This window comes from Pituophis catenifer, unplaced genomic scaffold (assembly GCF_029215685.1).
Source record: "Pituophis catenifer annectens isolate HBS135680 unplaced genomic scaffold, rPitCat1.0.hap2 SCAF_1, whole genome shotgun sequence".
NCBI classification, from domain to species: Eukaryota; Metazoa; Chordata; class Lepidosauria; order Squamata; family Colubridae; genus Pituophis; species Pituophis catenifer.
Window position 1 is genome coordinate 92842706 of NW_027256881.1, and position 26994 is coordinate 92869699.

Sequence of the window (26994 nt, forward strand, 5' to 3'; positions counted from 1 at the left end):
GATATGTTAAGAATGAAATTGAAAGAAATTTTACTGTCAAAGAGAAAAGGACAAAAAACAAATAGTAAATGCAGTGAATGTTTAAAAAATGACTAGGCTGCAGGTGTAGAGTGTGTAACTGGAGAAGTGTTATGATTGTGGTTTTCTTAAGTGCTGTGTGACTTGTTTAACATGTGTGTGAAGATAGTATCTGTGTCTGACTATTGGAAGAATGCTATTACTGTAAGGAAGGAAGCAAGTTTCAGGGCAAAACCTACAGAGTGATTATTTTGTTAAGTATAGCAGAAAAATGTTTGGATGAATTCTAGTTGAAAAGATACAAGAGATGACAATAAGAAAAAATTGGGAAGTACAGTGAAGGTTTATATCAGTAATGGATGTGCAGAGTTTTGCTCTTAAGTAGGTCATTGAGAAATATTGTAGGTCTGTTGATTTAGAGAAAGCACATAATAAATGGAAGAAGTTCATGTTTTGAAATATTTTGTGTGTAATAGAAGGTTGGTTGAATATGATAAGAACAATTCATGATGGCTGTAAACCATGCATGAGAATAAATGGAATACAGGTATTCCTCATCTTACAACAGATCATTTAGTGACCGTTCAAAGTTACAACGGCACTGAAAAAAAGGGATTTATGACTGTTTTTCACACTTATGACCATTGCAGCATCCCCATGGTCACAGATGCTTGGCATCTGTGTTCATACTTATGACGGTTGCTGTGGCCTGGGGTCATGTGAGCTCCTTTTGTGACCTGATGAGCAAAGTCAATGAGGAATCCAGATTTACTTAACAACCATGTTACTAACTTAACAAATGCAATAATTCACAACAACTGTGGCAAGAAAAATTGTAAAATCGGGCAAACTCAGCAAATATTTCACTTAGCAACATACATTTTGGGCTCAATTATGGTTGTAACTCAAGGACTATTTGTACTGAACAAATGGTTCAATACTGAGCAGAGATTAAAACAAAGGTGTTTAACATACTCTTGGATATTTAAAATATTTATATATAAATGTCTAATTAGTGTTTGTAATGACTTTAAAGGTACGTTGGTTATTGATTTATGGAAACAGTTCAATGTTTTTAACTGAAAATCCAAATAATTTTGCAAAAAATCTCAAATAGATTCTATGATACAACAAGAAGTATGAATCTGAAAATTAATGTATGAGATCAAATTAGTTGTGCAATAGGAAAAATGGGGTGAATTTATAGAAGTTATTCTGAGATGAGGAGAGTCTACAACAGGTAGATGAAATTATGAAGGTAACAGTAACAGAGTTGGAAGGGACCTTGGAGGTCATCTAGTCCAACCCCCTGCTCATGCAGGAGACTTATACTAGGGATTCAAACCACCGACCTTTCTGATCAACAAGCTCAGCATCTTAGCCACTGAGCCACCTAGCCAGGTAACATACACAGATGAATATGGGGCCCCTATATTCCAATGAATATAATATAATGTTATAATATAATATAATATAATATAATATAATATAATATAATATAATGAATATATTGAAAAATTCCAATGAGCATTGGAATGAAAATAATGACATACATAAAAGAAATATATTAAGGTGATTTGATCATAAATGAAAACTGAACTGTAAAACAAGTATATGAAAGACAAGCCAATAAGTTAAGGGGAATACTGAGAAAGTCATAGCTGAATGGAATTAATAAGATCCTCTAAAAACATAAATGTAAATGAAAGTATATGAAGTGTGTCAGCCTAGTAGAAAGAATGGCTTACAAACATAAGAAATAAAGGAAAATACAAAGAATTTGTTTTAGTTTCATCTCTACTTCTTTTTCTTTCTCCTATTGTGTGTGACTTAATTTGTTTGCTTACTATTTCATAGGCCTTTTCTGTACTTCGTATAACATTACTTTAAAAGAAAATAGCATAATGGGTATGTTTATACTGTGCTACATCAGACCAGAACAGAAACTTCAAAATAGTGGTTTAAGATTTACCATTTGAAGTATCGGAATAATCTTATAGACATGGACATGTAGATTGATTGACTTTGCAGTAGAGTTTTAAATGTGAGGAGAAATGTAGACAGTTCTTCCTATATCGTATTTTAGGTTTACATTGGAATGCCAATTGCAATATAAGAAATAAACTCTGGACATATTCCATGTGGCAAGAATTTCATAGGTGGGAAGACATGAAGGTGCAGCAGTGCAACTGACCCATTTGCAGATCCCACAAAATTCTTAAATATGGGCTTAATGTTATTCAAAGGAAGCCTTGTAATTAGAAATGATTTCTTGGAAAGATGAAAGCATGAATCCAATTTCAAAGCTTACTGAAATCAATGAAGATTGGTCTGGGTGGGACTCCCTGTGGTAGCAAATTCCATTTCAAATGAAACGAGAGCTTTCTGCATTGAAACACTAAGGCTTCTCCTATTAGGTCTAAAAGAATTTACTCTTGCTTTATTATAGCTAAATAACATGTCCGTTTTATGAGAAGAGCAGATGAAAATAAATGTGTATGGCTGGAAGAAAGGAAGGGAAAGAAAAATCTCACTGCTGAAAAGAATTCTGCCAAGATAAACCTTAGAGAGTTTTATAAATTAATTCTATTCCACATGTTTATTTTTCTTTTGGAAATTCTACACGGAGGCCGTTTAAATAATCTTATTGGCAACAGCATATTGTGTGTGTGTGTGTGTGTGTGTGTGTGTATGTGTGTGTATCATTGTTACTGGAAGATGCTTGCTATTTTTTTCACTAAAAAGTACTGGTCTGTTTCCCTTCTGACCTAGCAAATTAGGTAAGATTTATACTTCTGACCTGACATTAGGTTGTTAAGATTTATTCTTATATATTAATTTTATGATGCTTTTAAACAACTTATTTACAGCATTGGGAATATATTTATGGCTTAAGAAAAAGCAATTATACTTTAGACAACAGTAAAAATATTGTAGGGAAAGTCCCTCAGATTCGCGAAAGTAACAGATGCCCCTGCAGCTGGTTTCTTCTGGGGCTTTGGGTATTTCCTTTTGTTGTTTGTGTTAATATTATAGTGTTAATATTATAAATTTTCATGTTGGTTTGGGCATATTAATTTTAGACTGTTCCAAAATCTCAGTTTAGTGAAATCTACTGAAGTGAAAAACAAAATAGACCACTTGTTAAATTCCAGTGGTAATCAATCCTCAGCATGGAGAACAATAATGATGAACTTCAATGAAATTTATTATTTATTTTTTATTATCTATATTAAAATTAGGTAATTTAGCAGAACTTAACTTTAGATAGATTTAGTGTTGAGTTGCTAATGCTGGATGGACAGATATCACTGGGAGAAGATAGTCTAGCAAATATCCAGACCCTGAACCATGAAGAATTTTAAAGATGATTACCAGCACCTTAATGCCAACTGGCAACAAAAAAGGGTTCTTGAAGTAGAGTTTTTTATGTGGCCATCTGAAAGGCACTCATAACTACCTGAGCCAACACATTCTATGTGTTGCTATAACTTCTAAATATTCAAGGACACTCCCACTTTCAATTAAGGGTGATGAAGGTGAAAGTGGAAGTGAATATAGCTCTTCTTCTGGGAAAGGTGACAATTAATGCACAAGATTCTTACACTCTTACACTGCAAAAACATATGGACTTCACAACTCGACCAGGGTAAAGCAATAGACGCAATTTATATAGACTTCTGTAAAGCCTTTGATTCAATGGTACATGACAAACTACTTCTAAAACTAAAATCTTATGACATTTCCGGAACCCTGCATAAGTGGATAACTGCATTCCTATCAAACAGGCAACAAGTAGTCAAAATAGGAATGCCCTATCAAACCCTGCACTTGTTAACAGCGGTGTCCCCCAAGGAAGCATTTTAAGACCCACACAAATGACCTTTGTAATCATATTATAAGCAACAGCATTCTCTTTGCTGATGATGTAAAACTATTCAACACCACTGACAATACTGCTACCCTACAAAAAGACCTTGACTATCTGTCAGAATGGTCAAACAATTCACATCTCCAAATCTCAACCAACAAATGGTCTGTCTTACACAGTGGCAAAACAAAACAAAACAAAACAAAACAAAACAAAACAAAAAACAAGCTGGGTGGATACGATCTCGTAGACGACCCTCACTCTGTCAAGGACCTTGGAGTACTCATCTCAAACAATCTAAGTGCCAGAGCTCACTATAACAGCATTGCCAAAAAGGCATTAAAAGTTGTTAACCTAATCTTGCGGAGCGTCTTCTTTGGTAATATTGTACTACTAACTAGAGCATACAAAACATTTGCTAGACCAATTCTCGAATACAGTTCATCTGTCTGGAACCCGCACTGCATATCGGACATTAATACAATTGAGAGAGTCCAGAGATATTTCACGAGAAGAGTCCTCCATTCCTCTACCCGCAATAGAATACCATATGCCACCAGACTTGAAATTTTGGGCTTAGACAACTAGGAACTATGCCGCCTTCTGTCTGACCTAAGCGTAGTACATACAATTATCTGCTACAATGTCCTATCTGTCAATGACTACTTCAGCTTCAACCACAACAATACAGGAGCAAACAATAGATACAAACTTAAGGTAAACTGCTCCAAACTCGATCACAGAAAATATGAATTCAGCAACAGAGTGGTCAATGCCTGGAATATACTACCTGACTCTGTGGTTTCTTCCCCAAACCCCCAAAACTTTAACCTTAGACTGTCTACTGTCAACCTCACCCCATTCCTAAGAGGTCTTTAAAGGGCGTGAATAAGCACACCAGCGTGCCTACCATTCCTGTCCTAATGTTCCCTTTTATTGGTATCCATCTCATGTATTCATAATTATGTCTATATCTATATCTGTTATCTAATACATGCTTGACAAAACAAACAAATAAATAAGAGAAAAATTTGCAAAGGGCCTCTTTGTCGCAAATGTATTTTATGTGCATGATAAGCATTATAATCCTTACACTAATGAGAAGACCTCTAACAGAAGCTGCAGCAGATCTTACCTAAGAAAAGTTTGGAAAATTATGATGAGCACTTCTGCCTCAGCCCAATAGCCAATCAAAGTGCAGGGATTAGCCTAATCCAAAGTAAAAAAAAAATTCCTGAACCTTGGGATATGCCTTCTAGGTGGCCACCCCAGCCTTTAGGACAGGCTTCCACCTGAGATCTGAGGGATCTCTATGCTTTTAGTATTCTGGAAGGTTGTGAAGACCCAGCTCTTCCTCCAAGCATTGGGCTAAGATGAAGGTTGAGCTGAGTGGCTGTTTGGTCTGGTGTCTGTGGGGAAGAATATTTTTGTTTTTAGCGACGTTTTGATAGATGTTGTGAGCTGCCTAGAATCATTAGATAGGTGACCCTATAAATAAATAATAAAAAAACCTCACAGTAGGCCAGCTAGAAAGCAACACTTGAACTAGTCGAAACTGGAAACACCACTCTGAATGGCTTGGGGTAAGTAGAAATTGTAGGTGTCCCCCTCCCAATGGGGAAAACATGGCAGCACAGATATTCCCTACATCTGTGCAACTGAAAAATGGCAAATAGTTTCCCTATTAATACCATTTCTATTTCTCCTTCCTCTGTCACTGCTCTTGTGTTGATTTTCAGTGTAAATGTAGTCTATTCAGGATTTGTTGCTCAGTTGTTAAGTCATGTCCAACTCTACATGACCCTATGGGCCACAGCATGTCAGACTCCCCTGTCCAACTCTCACAGCCATATCTTATTACTGGGAAAACCATCGTTTTGATTATATTCACTTAATGACAGCACTTTATTGAAATAAGAGCAAATTTGCTGTATTAGCATTTGAGGTATAAAAAGTGGTTAAAAATTGAACGTTCAGGATTCTGAGAGTTTCATAAATTAATGGGTTATTAGAGGGTCCACATTTCTTCAAACCTTGATTACAACATGTTTTTTGTCAATGTTAATATATAACCACAATCACTCCCATTTTATGGGTGAGTTCCTGAGCAAATGCTCTGTTGAAAAAAAGGCTTGAATAATAGGAACCAACACAATGTTTGGCTTTTGCAACCTATTTTAATTTTACGGCTTCAGTTCAAGCAATACTTCTTAATACGTATCCTTATATAGTCATCTAATATAAGAATGTCCTGCTTTCAGAAGCAGCTTAGAAGCATTGCTATAGTAAAAAATAAATATGAGAGATTTTTAATCCTTTTTCCACTAAAAGTGCAGATTTCCATTCAACAGGTCAATTATATTTCTTACTCTTTTAATCTGATATTTTAAAAACCAAAAAACACAATACTTCAATTCTAGAGTTCTTGTGAAATGAACACTATAGTTCTAGACAAGTTTACTTTGGAGTATTCTTAGAGTAAGCCCGGTTAAACATAAACAGATTTCTCTTCAAATAATCATGGGTAAACTTTAGGACATAATCGAGGAGCTCTGCAATCTTGGAGTATTTTCAATCTTTGAGGCAGGAACCAACAGGATATACTATAACTGTCACCTTGTCACATTTGTATCAACTGCATGCAATTTGTCTAAATGTCAATGATTGAATTAATTATAAACTAGCTTTTCAATATTTAGCCTACAAAAGCCACAAAATACAAATAAATATCCTCACTATCACAAGAGTCCTCATTTGCCCCATGTTCCTAAAAACAATATTTGAGTAATTCCCCTCTCTATTACTCATACCTTAAATTCTTTTCATAAAAATGTTACATAGCTACTACAGCTTTGAACAGTATAGCATTTTTACAGAGCAGGCCAACTCATGCTTGGCAATCAAAGGCAATGCCCCCTCCCCAAAAGAGAGAAGCAGAGTTACAGCAAAATAGCCTATACGTAGCAAAGAGCATAGGGGTAAAGGAGTGTTCTTTTGGTAGAATCCCCTCATACTTGGTAACATCTCTGTCATCTACATCTTGACCCCAGGCACAACAGAAGATGCAAATGAGATTCTGTCCTGTGCCTGGAAGCTGTTACAATCCACATGGGACAAACAGGCTCACATTCAGTTGAGAGGGCTGAATTTGGAAACTCTCTGATTCTAGTGATATCCCATCTTTGTCATAGATAGCGTCAGATAGAACTGCTCCATAATCTGGTGCTCTTCCTGGCTCTTAGTTCCTGTTCAAGGACAGTTGTGCCTAAAAGTGTCTCTACAGAGTTTCATCTTATACACCAATTAACAACCTTTTCTGAATTAGAAGGCCCTACTCTTAGTCATTCATGCTATGGTAGTACTCCTACATGGCACTGCCTTTAAACGGTGTTACAATCTGCAGTGAATAGAGAATGGTTTATCTACTTATGTACACTGGTCAGTTTACTATGGAAAACAATTAGTCTGAGAGCTGCAGTAGTTACAGTTTATTCCTGTTTTCAAAGTGTTGGTTGTCAGCTTTTTGCTCAGAAGCTGGTTTCTTTGGGACTATCTTCTCACAGTAGCCTTTGCCTATTTGATAAATCTGTGTCTCTACTCTTAGAGACTGTCAAATAAGAGCAACAAAAATGATTAGGGGATTGGAGGCTTAACTAGACGATGAATGGTTACAGGAATTGGGAATGTCTAGTTTAATGAAGTGATTTATTTATCAAATTTATTTGCTGCCCATCTCACAGTTCAGGCAACTAGGGTTGACATATGGTAATAGTAATCTTCCAATATTTGGAGGGCTATCACAAGAAAAGGAGATTAACCTATTCTCCAAAGTGCCTGGTAGCAAGACAAGAAATAACAGATGGAAACTTAAAAAAAAGAGAGATCCAACCTCTTTTCTGTCGGTGAGAACAATTAATAAGTGGAACGGCTCACCTCCAAAAGCTGTAGGTACTCCATCATGGAGGTTTTTAAGAAGAGATTGGACAGCCATTTATCCATAATGGTATAGGGTCTCCTGCTTAAGCAGGGGATTGGACTAGAAGACTTCTAAGGTCAGTTCCAACTCTGTTACTCTGCAATTCTGTAAAACCATGAAAAATCTATTTCAAGAACCTTTTAGTATATGAGGGACAGATTGGTTCCTTCTGACAGGAGAATGCATGTTAGATCTTCTTTCTGCTTTGTCATTGTTATTATGGTTTTACCATTTTAAAAGTTGTGTTATTGAATAAGGTTTGTGAACTGTTCAGCATTACTTGGTGATTGAAGCAGCATATAAAGCTAATGAAAAAAAAAAACAGGCATAGATCGGCAACATAATACTGCAGTCCTCTACAAGTTTTCTTGAACATTTTCTTGATTCAGTTGTTTTACTTTAAGCGGACAACTATGGTATTATACACTATTAACATTGTATCAATAATCTCCATGAACTATATTGTCTATTTTTAAGTAATTTTAGGGTTCAACTTTTTCAAGAATTTACTTAGGAATGAGAGAAAATGTTGTGGATGAATTATGACAAGGTCAAGGTAGAGTAATGCAAGTCGTAAAATATTTCCAGATTCTGACATTTGTACCTTTGATAAAGAAGCAATAGACTAATGTTTACTGTTGCTATGTGGGAGACTTGCTTCATGGAATATAGTTAAATTTTCTTTCCTCTAATAGAGCTGATAGGAATCAAATTGTGTTGGTTCAGTGAATATGCTGATAACACACATAAATTTCATAAACTACATTAAAGTGTCATGGTTTTCCAGCTTAAATTTGTGCACGGGGATTCAGAGATGCAATGCAGGTGTTTTTACATTAGCTAGTTATTGCTACATTTGTGATTTATATTTGGATTCAGTTCAAATACTCTCCAAAGTATAACAAAATGTGGTGTTGCCAGGTAACGTCAAATATGTTTACCTATATGGATAGTGCCTAAACTACAAATTCTTAATATAGCTAGTTTTTAATTCTCCATAAATTATAGGCCTGTCATGACAGAAGTGATGTTATTGTAGTCATGAGGAAGGAAAAGGCAATCTTTTTGAGAAACAGTCTGTTTTATGAGTGAATCAGTCTGTCTTTCTCCCTTTCTGTATATATTGGGTAAGGTTTATTTATTCATGCTTAATTTTACATTCTACTTTTTTTCCAAGAGCTCAAGGTGGCCTATATCATTTTACTCTCACAACAATCACTCTCTGGGGGTATTTTGGTCTGAAAGAAGGTGGCTGATAGAGCTATCAGTACTTGTGATTTGAGAGCAAAATGGAGATCAGCAATGTCCTGAATTCCTTAAAGCAGCTGCTACACATACACAAGCACACAAACCTTAGGAGGTTTCATTTTTCCAACTGGAGAATTAGTGCTTTGTTTAAGAAGTAGCAGGTCAATGCTATGTTACATACTGTCCACACAACACAGCCCTAGTGACAAGCCCAAAATCAGACAATGAGCTTCCATAGCTGAGGTGGACTTTAACCTGAAGATGAATGTGAGAACTCACATATCAGGACTGTTAAGTGGTTATTAGCAATTGTATGGATAATTGTTGAACTCATTAAATTCACTGGATAGATAATTATGCTAGTCTGTTGTAGCACAAAACAACAGGCTTTATATTATTTTTTAAAAGTAAGGAGAATTTTCACAAGAAGTTAGTGGTCACTTACTATATGACATCTCCCCAGATTTTATCAACATTTTTTATCTTTATTTTTGTTTGTTTTGAATCACATTAAATCTTTATGGTAAGCAAGGCTGTAAAATGTTTGCACCGCTTTGCTATATAGATTCAGATAGCTTTGATTATACACACAACTGCTAAGACATTAACTTTTATGGCACATTGTGGAGGGGAAACCTATTTTCAGAAGTAGATGGTGAATCATAAGGTTATTTTAGTGGTGGTGCTGTTTTTGGAATTCATTCTCCAAAGAGGCTCGACTGGTATCTGTCTTATGTTTTTGGCACCAGGTAAAACCCATTTAATTGGCCTACACATTTTAGTTATTATAAACATTATTAATGTTAATGTTTTAAAGCAGGAATACATTTGAGGAGATGTGTCATTGTTTAAAAGAAAATATTAACCCTTCCCAGCTCTGAAACATTCTTCTGACTACAATTTTATCATCAACTGTGATCAGTTGTTTTTCAAGTGTTCTGTAACCAAGGTAGAAATATTTGTTCAGTTGCTGGTCACACTAAAAATGGGTATCTGATTTTATTTTGATAGTAACTAGATCAAGACTAAGTATTTGAGTGTGGTGGTTCAGTGGTTAGAATGCAGTATTACAGACTAATTCTGCTGACTGCTAGCAGTTTGATTCCCGCCGGCTCAAGGTTAACTCAGCCTTCCATTCTTTGAGGTTGGTAAAATGATGACCCAGATTGTTGGGGGTAAGATGCTGACTCTGTAAACCGCTTAGAGAGGGCTGTAAAGCACTGTGAAGCAGTGTATAAGACTAAGTACTATTGCTATTGCTACTTAAAGTAAGGACTATCAGATCTAGTTGCAAAAGTCTGGATCACCATGAGATGGCAGCAAAGAGTTGGAGTTTTCGATATTTCTTGGCTGCCATTTCTTGGGAATCAAGATTTTACAGTTGAGATATGGTAGCCCTTACTGCAGACTTCACTATAGAATGCTCCTGGCAGTAGGTGTGAAAGATAGATAAAATATAGAAATCTGTCAACATTTAAGAATCAGATTTTTTTCTTTTTTGTTGTTGTTGTTGTTGTTTTGTTTTGTTCTGTTTTGTTTCCCCGTGTGTCCTCTCCCTGCCAGGTATGAATTCTGCCAAGTTCTAAGGTCTTGTGATGAAATCATAAATGAATTATATTCTACTAATATTGCTTACTTCCTTAAATGGAAGGTACAAGAAAAGGAAGTAATCTTGGAGAGAAGCAAATATTAAGAGCTAGTGGTACCAAGTGAAGGAAAAAAAAAAAAAAAGGAAAGGAAATGACCAGAACAGAAAAAAGAAAGAAACTATGACAATCATTCTCTACTTAAGTACCCAGATATCCTGTTATTGTATCTCTTTGCTGTCATCTAGTGGTCCTTGGGATTCTTCCAGCCTAGTCTTAACTTCATAGTTAGGTGCCCCTGAATTCATAGTGGCAAATGAAAACCAATCCACAATTAGTTTCCAGCTGGTACACTAACATTTCATATGAAAATTAATTAAAATAGGAAGAAAATAAATAAATGAGGAACAGAACAGAAATGTGTTAAGACCAGTGGTGGGTTGCCCCCGGTTCAGACCGGTTCACAAGAACCGGTAGTAAAACCAGTGGGAGGCTCCGCCCACCGACCCGGACGTTATCATAGGTGATCTGCACATGTGCAGAAGTTTCTGCGCATGCGCAGAAATGCACACAGTCCCATTACGAACCGGTAGTAAAGATAAGTAGAACCCACCCCTGTTTAAGACATACTTAAAAAGTTCTTATTTTCTATTGACCTTTCAAAAATTACTAGGAATTTATATGGGTTTAGAAGATCCAACAGGTTCAGGCCTAATTAATTATGGAATATAGACCTCTAGGGAATTACCAACCTATAGGCCGAACTGAGAAGTAAAAAAAAAAAAAAATGCCAGAAGGCGGCAATGGAAAACTAGTTCCATGTTGTTGCTAAGAAAACGTGGCAGATATATGTGACCATGATTCAAAGTTAGATTTGAATCTATTCCATTTTTTAAACATGCTAACTATAATACAAATTATTTTGGATTTGTTTTATATATTTTGGTATCATATTGTTTTTTTTTTTTATATTAATGTTATGTTATATTAAGGATATTGTCCTTAGTATCCTTATTTTCAAAAGAAGCCAGCAAAGATTGTAACTTTTGTAAGCAATTCTGCCATGCTGCCACTGGACAGAAGACTCAGATAGAAGGGAGGAAAGGCAGCACAGATACCTGCAATATTCTTTGCAGCCTACTTTTCCACACGGTCTTTATAGTTTTTACTGAAGGACAGTTTCAGGGCAGAGATTGGTAAATCTCCTGCCATCTTTTCTCCTCTCTCCTCTGCCTATTTATGGCAGGAAAACTGACCATCAGTCACTTTCCTGAGTATGTGATGGAGATGGGTTGGGTATTTTATTGTGTGTGTGTGTGTGTGTGTGTGTGTGTGTGTGTCTGTGTCTGTGTCTGTGTCTGTGTCTGTGTCTGTGTGTGGCCTTGGAAATTTCAATCTTTTGAAAGCTGGAGAGATTGTTATCCTCTCAGAGACAATGTCAGTAGATTTCTCCTGATAGAAGGTCATATCTGACTAATGTTGTTAGTAATGTAGCATCAATAGGAAGTTAGGAGAAATGATAACTAGATAATTTTCTGTTGCCTACCAATAACCTTTCCTAATAGGAGAAGCCTAAGACTTATGATTGTTGGTTGTTTTGTTTTGTTTTATAAAGTCAAAAAAAACCCTACCCAAGCAAATGATTTTCTGAAAATATTGTAACCACTCCTTCCTTCCTTCCTTCCTTCCTTCCTTCCTTCCTTCCTTCCTTCCTCCCTCCCTCCCTCCCTCCCTCCCTCCCTCCCTCCCTCCACTAGAAACTACTCAATAATAACAATGCACTGAGGGAAGGTAAGCTCCTTTGGCAGAGTGGGGAGCTCAGATCCTGAAGACCCAGTGCAGTTTCCTTCTTCACAGAGGGGAGCTGAATTCTGCAGACAGGTTTCTTGCTCCATCTGCTTAATGACCACAACCAAAAACAGGAGCATCAGGATTGCAGTCATTGAGCAAAATAGTCACACAGGTGTAATGCTTAACAACTGCTTTGCTCAATGACTGAGGCTCCAGAGCCAATTGATCCAGTCCCGGCTCCTACCCTTTGGAGGACCCTTTTGTATCCCCTGAGGTGGGACCCACACCTAGCCTCCTGATCTTCCATAAAGCCTGAAAACCTGGCTCTGGGGCCCCAAAGGGAGGTGGCTATTGGGTTAAGAAAAACCCCATCTCTCCCTGTGTGCTTTATACTCCACTCCTCCTCACCACTTAACTTTACTTATTACTGCTGTTGTTATTTATTGTTTTGTTATTTTAATGTCTATCAGTTTTAATGTTTGTAAGCCACTCAGAGTTGCCTTTATGGGTGGCACATAAATCTAATAAATAAATAATGAATAATATATAAAACATTGTGGTTTTATATCATAGCCTATACTGGTAGGAAGATCTATGTATAATCATATAGATGAGGTGTGGGGAACCATGGGAGTTGAAGTCCACAAGTCATAAAAGGGCCATGTTTTCTCACACCTGTTATAGATTGAGGATCACAAACACAAAGGAACTTTGATAGTGTAGAACTGCAGCTCTGGTATGTTAAAGAAGGATTCCTTATGATTGGAGGAATAACATGGAGTTTGTTTTGCTCACCCAAATCTAAGAACATTTATTTGGGACACTTTTCAGAATAAATATCTTGTTTCTTCCTCTTATTCATGCTGTCAAAATAGCTGCCAGCATGGAGAGAAAACCCCTTCCCCCTCTTTTTTTGGGGGTGGGTGGGTTTGTTTCTATGCTATGTATAGCAGGAACCAAGTAATGTCCAGGCCAATTGTCCAGGCTTCTCTTACATTTATAGAGAAGGAAGAAAAAAATATGGAAAGATATTCATATATTCATACTGGATGTCTGTTTTCAACTTTCCAAAATAGCTAACCAATCTTTAAAAATATGTACATGAGGAAGCTTACGAATAGATATATACAATGTAAATAATACTAAATAAACAAAACAAAATAAGGTATAGAAGAAGGGATGACAGCAAAAATGATGGGTTTGATACATTTGTTTCATGTAAATGTAATATATAAGAGGTTGGGAGGAGTGGTTATTTCCCCCCCTCTATCCAAAGTAACCATTTATTTAACTAGGGGATGTCATGAGATGATGAATGAAAAGGTGAAACATCAAAAGACATAATAGCCTAAAACAAAGTCTGATTCTGCATCACATATAATGATCCTACTTAATGCTTCTACTACAATGCATGTGAAAATCAGTCTCAAGACCAGGATAAGGATTACTTACTGGGTCGCAGGTAAATTAACACATGCATGGACTAGACACACAAAAGCAGCAAACCAACAAACAAAAAGGAGCTGCATTAATTATTCTATTTCAAGACTACAATGTTTTTATTTTCCATATTGGTTTGTTGGTTGGTTTGTTGAAAATTTGAGGGAAACGTCTGTTATATGTCTCTTGATTCTTTATTTCTCACCTAATTCCTTAGAAAATAGAAGAAGCTGTTTATTGACTGATTTTTATCACAGGGGATCTCTTCAAATTATTTAACATATACTATTATTTCTCCATGTAAAATGACAGAAAATAAGACTTATTGAATTAAATGGAATATATTTCAGAAAAGATGTGTTTTGGCTCTTTCATTGTTACACTATTGTCCTTTTAAATTCTCAAACTGTGTTAATTTTAAGAAATCTTACTCGAATAAAACACAAATACTCCACTGCTAATGTCTTTAAATCTTTCTATTGCATGCTATATGTTATCTGAATAAATTGCAGCTGAAATATTGGCTTTATCTGCTGTAAAGCAGTTATACTACTGATTTTTCTCAAAGTTTCTCAAACTGATTCTCAGATGAACCTAATACAACAATCTTTCCAGAAATGATAAAATAAGTGTCTTCTTTCTGACAGGAAAATACTTTATTAGTTAAATATAATACTGTAAGGTGATTACTTCACTTCACTTTCATGCACGGCAAAGCAGGACTATTAGGTTGACCACAAAAGAAACCTTTGTTCTTTCAGAAAAAGAAGAAACCATTTTTCATTTTAAATGTATTCCATTAATTTATTCATGATGAATAAACTACTTGAATACATGAACATTGTTTTCTGGAAAGAACATTACCAAATATCATTTTTGGTTTACACAGGAAATTTAAGGTTCTCATGAAGTCTGCCCACTAGAAGAAAATGTGACCACATACCAGTAGTCTGTTCACCACAACTTGTTTTTCCCTTGTTGTTTTTCTGGTTTCTTCACCCATAAGCCAAAGCCTCATAGTCTGAAACTCAAAAGTTGTTTTTTAATTGTCCTAATTTAAAAAGGAGGAAATATTAAATCCAATTATTGTGTTCTATTGTGAAGTTTTGCAAAAACTAGGAGAGGTCCAGTGAAAGGACAGTGCAGCTACCCCCCTCCCCCCCAATTTCCACCTCACTCTTGTAGACAAGTGAATGCATTTTCCTTTTTCTTCCTGTCTTCCTGCACTCACCTACTGTATATCCAGGAAAACTGATGGTTTACAGTTGGATAAAAAGATAAATCCCGTCCTAAATTCAAAGCCAATTTTGAAACATTCTCATGTTCCATTTTCCTCACCAATATGGTTTGTACAAATATTCTTGCAGATAAAGATACTATGTGGAAGAATAAAAAAAATAGAAGACACACAACTCGAGAATTTTCATATGCTGAAACTGTTGTGTTTCACTAGCAATGCTGCTGAATTTAGAAAATACCAGCAGCTGATGAGTGATAAATATTAATGTTGGATGTCTACCACCATTCATTTAAATGGAATCTCTTCTAGTTACTTTTCAAAATTGCACCCGTGACTCTCCTTGTATGCTTTTCTTCCCTTGCTCTGACCCCAAGTAACAGGAGTAGCTACCTTTATAGTAAATCTTTGTCCAACAGTGGAGAATTTTACATTACCTGATTAATTTGTAATGATGATAAACTATTATCTAACATGCTGATTAAAAATCTGCTGATCTTATCAGCATCATCTCATCCAATCATTCTCTTCTACCCAAATGTTCATTGCCTCCAAATACAAGTTTAGGGCCTGTAATTGTTGCTTTTGAAGGCAAATTGTTGATAGAAGCAAAGTATAGGCCTTTTAAATAATTGCACAAAGTTCCAGGTAGCATTTCACTTTTGTGGTCTTTGAGCACACTTGCAAGAAGCAAGCCCACATCTGCAAAGGGGAGAGTGACTTAAGTGTGTATATGAGTTCTGAATGGATTTCTGCAGCAGTCACCAGAGGTCGCACCTCCCACAGTTTTAGAGTTCTGTGCAAACAACTGAAAATTCAGGGAGAGATGGAAAACTTGGAGAAAATTGAATTGAGTAGGTAATGCCCAGAGAAGTCCTTTCTCTTTCTTAAATAATTATCTGTTCATTTGGGCAAGTGGAAAAATGAAACTATTTTCAGTTTGTAACTTTTTTACTCATGGATCCTGAAGAACCTGTTTTCTTGGTTCATATTCTTTTTTCAATCTCATGGAGATATAAATAAAACATATATAGGTATTCTTGCAGTGTCTACGCTACTTCTGTATGAAAATATTAAGTCTGGATCTTTGATTGCAACCAAGCATAATCTGAAAAGGTAATCCTATGCCAACTTCATCGATGGGGATATGATTCCCCAAGGTCATTTCTCATTAGTGATAGAGACTGTTACCTAAATATCACTGTAATCAATCAGTGCAGTAATTTTAGAGGATGCTAGTAAGGTACCAATACAAGTCCGTGTATATAAGACAACAGTAGATAAAAACTTTGCCGTGCAAATGTAGACTCGGGGGTTTGATTTCTGACTGCCAATTTGGACATCCGTCAGAATTAATCAACAAGCAAGTACAAAATAACTTCCCCATTCCACTGTAAGTGCAAGAACAAAAGAGAAATTAGAAGAAATTGGTTTATTTCAGCCAGGACAGATGACTGAATTTATTAGCATTCAATGAGATAACACATATACACACTTAAATATTTTCATTGGATACATTTAATCCTATAGGATATGATTTGTTTTATTTTTGCTTGAGAGAGGGGGCAGTGTGGGGAAGAGTCCCCACATCTATTTGGTGACCTTTCAACAACTCTGAAACCAAACCTATCTAGAGACCAGTCTTTCTAGCTAGACTGCAGAAAAGCATAAAACATAGAAGTCCATTGCCCAAGGTAATCACCTGATTCGTTTGTCAAACCCTGATTACCTTTTCTTCTTTCAGTTCACTGGATTGTAGAATGTCTGAAGATCCCTTGCAAAAAGTGATGTTTCCAGGGAACCTTCAGTGAAATCAGACAGATCTTCTTTTTCAGAGTCCAATGCTACAAAGGAAGCCTTTCAAGAGATATGCATGCCATAGTGGGGAAAGGGAAGGTTGGGCAAAACCTAGGAAATAACCCAGTGTACTTTTTAAAAAATGAATACAGACTGCTGTGTGTTCTGACATTCCCTTCTCCCTATCAGAATAGAGCCATTAAGCAAGAGGGAAATAAGTAGCCCTTTTCAGAAGTACAAACAGTGTCAGAAGGCAGAGGGAGAAATACTCGTGAAGATGAAGCGGTCCCAGAGGGCTTGCTGACACTTTCAGAAAGGCCTTAGAAATATAAATCTTGAGGGAGGACTAGGCCAGATGGACATTTTTGTTTTCTGTTTTATTTTCTATAAAGTGTTGCTGTTATTCACAAGAAAGATAGGAAAAGATAATTCTGCCTCCTTCAACCTGGTCCCCTCTGGTGCATAACTTTTAATCCAAACCAGTTGGAATATACCAGAATGGAGTATGATAATGAGAGAAAGAGCATCTCTCAAGATAGTACCAGAAGTGAAAAGCAAGAACAAACTGACTCCCACTCTTCTGAACTTACGTACCTTTTTTTAAAAAAATCCCCTTCTTCCACCTAACACTACAAATGAATTAAGACTCATATTTAAGTTATATATTTTATTTAGCTGTGAGACTGCCCGAGCCACTGCCTTGAAAATGAAGCCATGAGGCAAGATTATCAAATGATATCCTAGACTGGAACACCAAAGTTAGATGTAGCTTATGTTTGGAAAAACTAGCATCCATCATTGTCACTACAAAGTTCCCTAGGCCTCTGCATATTTCTGAGTAAGAGCAAAACACAATCCAGCCAAAATTAAGCCACCGAGATTTATGATGCATAAATGAAAATATACTATTGAAATCAGTGACAGGCACAAATCTATAAATACTTCCATGTGACAAAGTTGAACTTATTTCTCAGCGAAAATGCTGAGGTTGCACTGCTCAGCAGTACTCTGCTATGTGTGTTGTGGCTTTTGGGCTTGTTTGTTGTATAATATTAATTTGGGATCTTTTTGTGACCTTTAGATTGACCAGTTATCCTCCCTCCTTAGAGATGTGAGATAGGTTGGATGATCCTTGCCTTCCTCCAGCCTCAAGGTAAACTTTTGACAAGAATTTTCATTCTCATTTATTTTGACATTCCAATATTGTAGTTCAAGAAAAGCCTACCCACTCTCCCCCCACAATACATCTCCTACGTGTCTGTCCGTCTATCTTTCTTTTTCTCTCTTTTTCTTTTTACTGGCTACAGCGTGTAACCCATTCACCAAAGGGACATCAGTACCACTAGGAGCTTAGAAGGAAGACAGACCTCATTTCAATAGCTCTGCAAAAGGATCAGCAGGCACTTGCTGGAACCCAGCTGGGCCTCACCAGAGCTCCATTGCATCGGGAGCAGGAGAAGCTAATCAGCCACACATCCTATAATTGATTGTGGGGCACAGTTAGGCTTCCCGGATCCCGAATGACACACCAGTTAGAGGAAAGGGGTAGACTAATACATAAGGAAGAGGTTAAGCTTTGGTTAATCAAATTTCGCCTGGATCGTTTCTAAGCTTTTGACGAACAAAGAAAGGCCGAGAAAGGCTTTTCCTTCGCAGACCATACAGCGAAATCCATTTTTCAAATGACTTGCAGTTCGTAGGCTTTCTTCCACTAATTTAACAAGACTCACGCAGAACAATCATAAACGTACTTACTTGGAGGCCAGTCTCCTGAAAACCCGTCTGTGTTCCTACACTTCCTCCACATCAAACCCCACCGCTACACTTGCTTCAGTGCATTTATAGGATCGCTGCGCGCGGGCAAAGAGACGCTGCAATCCTAGGTGTGTTTTACCTGGCACAGAAACCGCACCGAACGTAACGGAGGATCCTTCTCTGCAGAAGCCTAAATAAATATCATTAACGGGTGACCCTTCACTACAAGAAGCCTAAACCTTCATTTTAAGACCACAGCTATTCCGCCAGGATAGCGAGGCGCTCAGCCCCGCTTCGAGAGAGGCGCTTGGAGAAAGGCGCACTTACTTCTTCCCTGTCGTCGTACTCTGGAAGGGTGCTCCTGGCCGCCAACGTATTCCATTAAGTTCCAAGTGATAAAGAACCAAGAAACCAGTCGCAATTGCATAGTAACCCTGTAAAAGTTCTCGTCTAGTGTCCTTCGGGGAGGAGGAGGAGACGTGGGGAGGGGGGAAAAGGGTGCGGAAGAGCAGCAGAAATACCTGTCTCTGAGAAACGGCTCCCGATCTTCTTCTTTAAAAGAAAAGGGGAAAAAAAAGTGTGTGGGGAGGGAGGGAAGGGAAAGGGTAGGGGGCGCAAACTCTGGTCGTGGACGATCGATCAGTGCACTTTCCGATTGCCCCGACGATGATCTCCTCCTGACAGTCTCGTCGAAAGGATGGCGAGGAATGGCAGCAGCCCTGATAGGGGAGCGATAGACCCGATCGACCTCAGGACAGAGACCATTCTGTCGAAGGAAGGGGACGGGGGGGGGGGGGGGGGCGGGAAGCGGGGGGGGGGTTCCTAATAAAAAGATGGGAGGGGGAGAGCCAGGCTTGGTCGGGGTTCACGCTCTGCTCCGGCTACGGGACGGCCGTCCCACTCGGGAACTCCATGGGCAGGTGTGCTCCTCGCCTCGCGCTCTGGCGCTCACGCCCGTCGAAGGACTCCCGGAGAGAATCCCACATACGGTGGGGTGGGGGGGAAAGGGGAGGAAGAAAGCCTTTGGGGCAGGTGAGGCGAGCGCCTCAAAAGAGCAGCCCGAAGCTCCTTCAGCACCGAGCGCGTCTTCGGGCTGTCCCGAGGGTTGTTGCTTCGGACATCCCGACTCCTCACAGCATCTCCGGCAGGGAAAGGCAGCCGCGCTGAATAGCAGACTTAGCCCCGAGGAGGCGCGCTTTGCCCCTTGGACGGAGGCGGCCCCGTTAGAAAAACGGCTCCATTCCAGCGACACCGAAGTCAGACCAAAAGTGGGTGACAGCGCCTCCCCCCGCCTCTCCCACTACGCAAAGGCCGGTTGTGTGAGGCTCCGCTAGGAGGGATAGCTGTCTCCGCCGCTCTGCTGGTCACGGCCAGCCAGCGCTTCCCTTCCTCTCTTCCCTCCCCGGCTGCCCAGGGCCATTTTTGAAGCCCGCATGAAATGTGGAAAGCCGACTCCAATAGGACGCGCGGCAGCTTGGGCGAGGAACTTCCAATCGGCGGCCGGCGGGCGGGCGGCTGTGCTTCCCGCCGGAGAAGGGAGGGGCGCTGGGCGGGGGGGGGGGGGGAAAGAGGGGAGAGGCGCGAGCGAGCGTGACCGGGAGCCGCGCGCTCGCCCTTGCGACTCCTTCTGCCTGGCAAATTGGCCTTTGGCGGGAGGGAGACTCCAAAGTGGTGGCTCCGCAGAGCGCCCCGAGCCACCCTTTTCTCCCTTTTCCAATGCAATATTCATTGAGGGAAGTGTAATCTCGACGTTTTGGGTTTTTTTTTTTTACTGAGGCCAGCAAACAGGGAAGCTGGAGCGAGTGACCTTTCGTGTTTTAGAGACGCCTTTGTCCTGTACAACATTAAAAGGAATTAAAAAGAGTGAGGAAACAGAAACAATAGGTCTGATATAGCAAGTCAGGCTCCTGTTCTGTTTTATTCCAAATTATCTCCTTTGCTATATGACAGGGATCTTTCCAGAATATCTAAGAGAGAAATAGATCGTTGCCAACCGTATCTGGAGATTGAAAATGTGGAAGCGGGTACGGCCTGATAGAAGCTGCCTCAGCTAATGTGAGGATAACTTATAACAGTTGGTTTTTTTCCCCTAGATTAGGGAGAATAAACTGAACCCATTGCAAAGTATTTCACGTGGCAGCAGAGCAGATAGTAAGGTAGAGTATCATAGGGGTAATTGGTACTTTTCTCTGCAAATATAAAAGTAAGCGCCATTAATTTGTTCTAATGACTTTGTGACATTACTGAAAGTCACACTCCCTCCTAATATAGAAAAAATGATTTTGCAAAAGCAGTTTAAATTATAGAGTCTTGATAACTGCTAAGACATGTGGCTCCTGTTTTATTCCAGCAGTTTTTATTCTGTGCCGCCATCTTAATTTTTATAATATGTTTGAAAAACAACTCTGTAAAACTCAAAAACTAGACTTTACGCTGTGATTTTAATAGGGCTTTGTGAATCTTCAAAAGGATCGTTTGGTCTGAAGATGATTCAGTCCAAACTCTCCTTTCAATGGATGTTGAAATCAAATCTTAGAGGTGCTGAATCAAACCAGGAACTAGAATTGAAAATGATTCAATAGACTTTTAGGGTTTATAGAGCCTCAAACATCATTGCAATTTTCCTTCCCTGTATGAACAAAGTTAGCAAGGATTCTGAGTTGTGTGCTGGGCTGCCTGATACTGAACTAAGTTTGTGGTCAGTAAGTCTTATTACTTCCATAAATCCTGCCTTTCCATCTTTTTCAAATATTTTTGTGTCTCACTGTTCTGATAGAATTTGTTAGGCAGGTTTGCTTGAGCAGGGAGAAGCCAGAGTCAGATTTATTCTGCTCTTTTTTGTGATCTGTTTTACTGCTTCTGTTGTGATTCTCTAATTCTACCCCCATTCACAACCTGTTAACCTTATCATCCTTAACTTTAAGTTGGTCTGACATAATATAGTTCCACTCTACTTACAGTTCTTCAGCTTTCAGTTTTTTCTATTATTACACCCTTCCCTCCCCAAAGTTAAAAATGCCGTTTTTAATTACCTTTTTTAATCATTTAGTTGAAGCATTTTTGTGATATTTGCAAAATACTTTATATACAACTTTCCTGCTTTTCTCAGTTTGTTACAAAGAATGTGTAGAAAGTGAAGTCACACGTTTAATTTCATATGGTATATTTGCTCTCTGTGGTGTCCTAAATAGTTGGCCCCTGAGTGAAATTATCTACCTATCAGAATTTTGTTAAGGTAGTAAATATTGCTTGGGGCTTCATTTACTTTCTTCTTAGTTTCTTAAAATAACCAAACACAAGCATTATCTTGACTTTCTTTGTGCTGATAGAAGGTTACACTTTTATGCTTGTCCTGCAAACACAACCAGAAGTTCAGCCCTGAAAATGGGACAAGGCCGACCAGTCTAATATCTGGTCGGTTCATTAGATTTATGACCTGCCTTTCTTCTGGAGCACAAGATGACTTATGTAAACATTTCTTTTTATTTTACTTTATTTTCTATCTATAACAGCAACTCTGTAAGGTAGGGTGGCCCACATGAGAGAGACCAGTCCAAAATCACTCACTGAACTTCTAAGGCTACAATAGACTTTCAGCCATCTTTCACCATGAGGTTTACTAGTTTTGGTCCAATATTGTCATCTCCACTCTGTCATAGATAGGACAGACATAAATGTTCTGAATCTGATATGGAAGCCAGCCTGATTACAGGCTCTGGCTCAAATAGTTAACTGTTTGTGAAACTATGAAGAGTGTGTCTATGAATGTCACTTTCTCCACAGCATTGTATTGTATGATGGTATCTTTTTTTTTTTTTGCTAATACGTGCACAACATTGCGAGCAAGCCACAATCCTAACTCAGTTGTCAAGCTTTGTAAACATATTTAACTTTACATTCAACCAAAGCCAATAATGAAGCATTAAGCCATTATTTGAGGCATCAGCAAGTCCTTAGGCATTCTTCAATACCATGGCACGTTTGGAGAGCCAAGTGAGAAATTAAAAAAAAAAAAAAACTACTATAATGTTTTCATTATTTTTAAATTGGGGTAGGATATTTTCTGCAATGGTGCAAAACTATTTATGGGGACTTTATTGAATTATCCTCTTTCCTAATTCTTGCTATCTCTGCCTTAAAGGAGTATTGTTTTAAACATTGTTTCAGTGCCACTCTTTCTGGACAAAATTTTTCAGGGTTAATGCCATCTACCACTTTTATCCCATCCCATGGGGAGGGGGGGAATGACATATATTTTGACTCTTTTTCCATCTTAGTCTAAGATTCAAATAGGCTATTCTATCAATAGAATATATTGGTTCACATAGACTCTTGTCTTTAGATCAAATTTCTCTGAATCTTGCCACCTTTGGAACAAAAAAATCACATTCAAAAGGACTTGTGTAATTGTTATATCTTTAATTTTTAGATTGAAAATTTTAAATGTCATCTGCATAGAAGTTCCTAGTCATAAATCACTATCAACAGACTTCTGATAGACTACTGAATAGGTTAAGTTTTTCCTTTTTCCATCACAACATCTCCATGTTAAAAAAAATGTAGGAACAGAATTTGTGCTTGGGAATCAAACATAAAGCACCTTGAATGCCAAAGGATAACTAGCTAAAATACTGTCATTCTTTTCAGCTGAAAAATTTTGCTTATAGGAAGTTTGGGACAACAGATTTTAAAAAGAAAGCAAATATAAAATATTTTCATGTGATACGTAGTTAGGTTACTTGTCCTTACAACAGGGCTGAAAAATAATAACTTGGTCATGAAATTACATTTTAATTTCGGAATTCTTAAGCCAAAGAGTAACGTTTTCATTATATCCTGCACATTATTCAAAACTTCTACAATAGAGGATGGAATAACTACTATACATTTTAGCAACTCTATTGAAATTGTGTGGGAAATATTGGAGGAAATGCTTGTAGTGTAAAGGTGCACTTTAGCAAAAGCTGGTCCAAAAACACTTTCTGATCCTAAGTGCATTTATTTGGAAGTAAAACTTACTGAGGTAGAAATTGTTTTATGTTGAATCTTTTGAAAGAAAAAGCTAATGATTAACTTAAGCTTGGTTTATTTCAATATAATTTAGTCACAACTGTTTTTCCCCCCTAGGGTAGGCTGCATTTTATTTTCAGTCCAGATTGTCCAGAAATTGGACAAAATGAGGATTTTAATTGTCCCCATCTTTCTTAATGAGGATATTTCATCTAACTAATTCCATTTTCATGGATAGTGTAATTTATGCATTTTAAAGAAATGAATTAAAATCATATTTATAGGTGGTTTCATCCTTCACTAGAAATGTACATTCTATAGGAAAAAGAATCTCTGCTTGCCTCATTAAATATTCAGATTTAATTTAGTTAATGCAACAGAGTCAGAACAGTCACCAAAAGTAGAAGATTGCTTTATAAATCAGTGGCATTTCTGTTTCAAATCCCTAATTAATTGATTCAGAAGTCACACTGATTTTAACCCCTTTCCTTATTTAGAAGACTGGGCTAGCTTTTACATATGAATATTTATTCAAGAAAATATTAGTATTTTTGCAAATAAACAGTTACGGTACTTCTCTTTTACCTATAATCAATATGCTTCTGTTAAAAAAATAAGACTGTTACTGCCCACGTTTAAATAATACAGAAGTCTTTCAGTTAAATCAGAAGTCATTAAGTTAAAATATGCATCTTGAGAATTCTGCTTTCTCCTTTTCGTTGTATTGACAAATATCTCTATCATAAAATATAATGGATTTAAATTTCTGTAGGAGATTTTATTTGAACGGGACTTCAGGGAAAATCCTCCTAATCCAGTTTACTAAAACAGATGGGAAGGGAGCACGAGGTAGATATAAGTAAATAGCAATTCAGCCTATGAATTTTTAGTTTTGACTATAGGGATGGTGTTAATAAAGAAGCAAAATAAGAGGCAAAAAGAATGTACAAACCAATCAACCCACAGCAAACCTGGGTAGTTCATCTGCATAAATTTTAAAGGAAAGATGGATCTTGAAGAAGCATAAGGAAAACAGAGAGAGAGAGTACATTTTCATTATTGACAAGGTATTCTAGATAAACCTTCACCCAAGGACGTGGCAGACAGATATATTGTATTGCTTTATTGTATCACTGTTTACCCATAACATTTAATAACTCAGATGACAGAAAAGGCTTACGAAGTGTATTCTGGATTCACAAAAGGCAGGATTCAAAAAAACGTTAAATTCCATTTAAATCACTGGCTGTCTCTTGGAGAATTATTTATTGAATATTGGTCAAGATATAGGAAATATTTAAATAATCAAAATGAAAAAAAAAATCCACCCTCTAAATATCATTTAAAATTAGTAATTATCTATGTTTCTATTTCCGTAAGAGAAAAGTTGAAAATATTTTACCCTTTGATATTACTGTTAAAAGCAGTACTGTTTAAGAAAACTAACATAATATTCATTATGATGTCCATCTGAATAAAATAATGCTGGCTTTCCATGATCTACAATCTTTGCATTCGGGACAATGCTAGTTGGTACACATTTCTACACATATAAGTTCACAACTATACACATGTGAAGACATATATATTAATAATATTTTTATAGGCAGCCTCCTAGCAGACTTATGCACTTTCCTTCAAAAATAGAAACAATATTACTCTAATATTATTGGGAAAGAATATTGCTTCCCAGAGTAAATGTATTACCAAAGAATAACTAATACTTTGGTTAGTATATAAATCTACCACATGGAAGAATGCACTATTTTTAATTGTTCTAAAATAGAAATCTGCTTGGTTAGTCATGAATACTAACTAAGCAGCTATTTGGAAACTCTCAGCAGACATGTGCTTCCCTTTCAGTACTCAGCCTTTTCAAACAGGATGACTATTTCAAGTGATGTAGATATTCTTTTAAGTACAAAACTGGACAAGAACAGCTAATAAGTAAAACATGCCAATCAGTCCAGGATAAACTTTGGCACTTATGGTATAAATAGGGAGTCCTCCCTCCCCTATTCCCAAAACAATCTTGTGTGATTAGATGACTTCAAAATTACTAATATTTTGTTGTAAAATAATTAATTTTAATATAGCCCATTGAGTATAAAGATGGTTGGTTTGATTTTTGAACTACAGTCAGAGGTGTTGTGATAAAGTGAAAAGAGCACTATAAATTATGAAAACAGGATCATGGCAGTCAAGTAAGCCCTAGATAGATTCATGCATGGAAATGAAGCATGGGGGAATACACCTAATGCCCAGATTGAAAAGCAGCTATTGACCATGGAAGGAAGATTGCACAAAGAATTTAATATCTCCAAGGCTTGAGATAATAAAACAAAGAAATCAATAGCTGGCCTCTAGATTGAAAGACAATGTTTGAGAGAATCTACTTGATTGGATTAAAACTAATTAACTTGAGCACTGCAACGCTATGGAATGAAAAACAACCAGATAAAGGTATTAAAAAAAAAAAGCATTGTGCCAACATCAGGTTCTAACCAGCTGATCTATCTTTGAACTGATTATTTCTGGATTTATCAGTGATCTTATAAATAAAACTGTTGGGCAGTTATTTGGCAATCATGCAATTTGCTTGTACCTGTGATGCATTCACATCTGCTCCTAACCATGATGATACTGAAATAACTGCATACATTGTGACATCACAAGACAACTCACATCGTCACGGCATTGTCACGTGACATATTGTGACTTTTCCCCCCCTTCGCTAAACTGGGAGTGGACATGGCCAGCATGTGACACATCCAGCCCGTGGGCTGTGAGTTTGACAGCCCTGTAGTAAGGAAAGATGCTTGTGTCATGATGATGTGACATACGTTTCATCATTTGTCCCCATTGCCCAGCCTGATTTTTTGCAGATGTCTATAGTGCTAAAGGATCTCTCTTATCAAAGGAGGAAATGTATTAGATTTTTATCCTTCTTCAACCATCCAGATCACCCATCTTGTAATTAACAAGTTCAATTTATGGCTCCATTACCTTTTCTGAAACAAAAAATGTAAGGGATCCAGATACTGAACTTTTAATTACGATCAGGTAATTACAAATACGATTCTTTAGCCAAGACAGAAGGATGATTCCAATAGAAGTAGGAAGTGAAAGCTAAAATACATTGATGATGATAATGATGATGATATCCATTCAGTAAAGTCTGAGTCTTGAAGATTCTATAGACCAGCTCTCTCCACATCTGCTCTTGCACTATTTCTTTGAGCTTTTCTATGCTCTGGCTGGTGTC

At 37.5% G+C, this 26994-nt stretch overlaps 1 protein-coding gene across 1 annotated transcript in view; it reads right to left on the bottom strand.

Annotated features, from left to right (window-relative positions):
* Positions 1–19317, bottom strand: part of RSPO3 (R-spondin 3) — a 66884-nt gene extending 47567 nt beyond the window's left edge. The window contains exon 1 of the mRNA XM_070952741.1: positions 19047–19317. Within this exon, the coding sequence (XP_070808842.1) occupies positions 19047–19146 (100 nt within the window). The 5' untranslated portion in view covers positions 19147–19317. The remainder of the gene's footprint in view (positions 1–19046) is intronic.
* Between the last annotated feature and the right edge of the window lie 7677 nt (positions 19318–26994).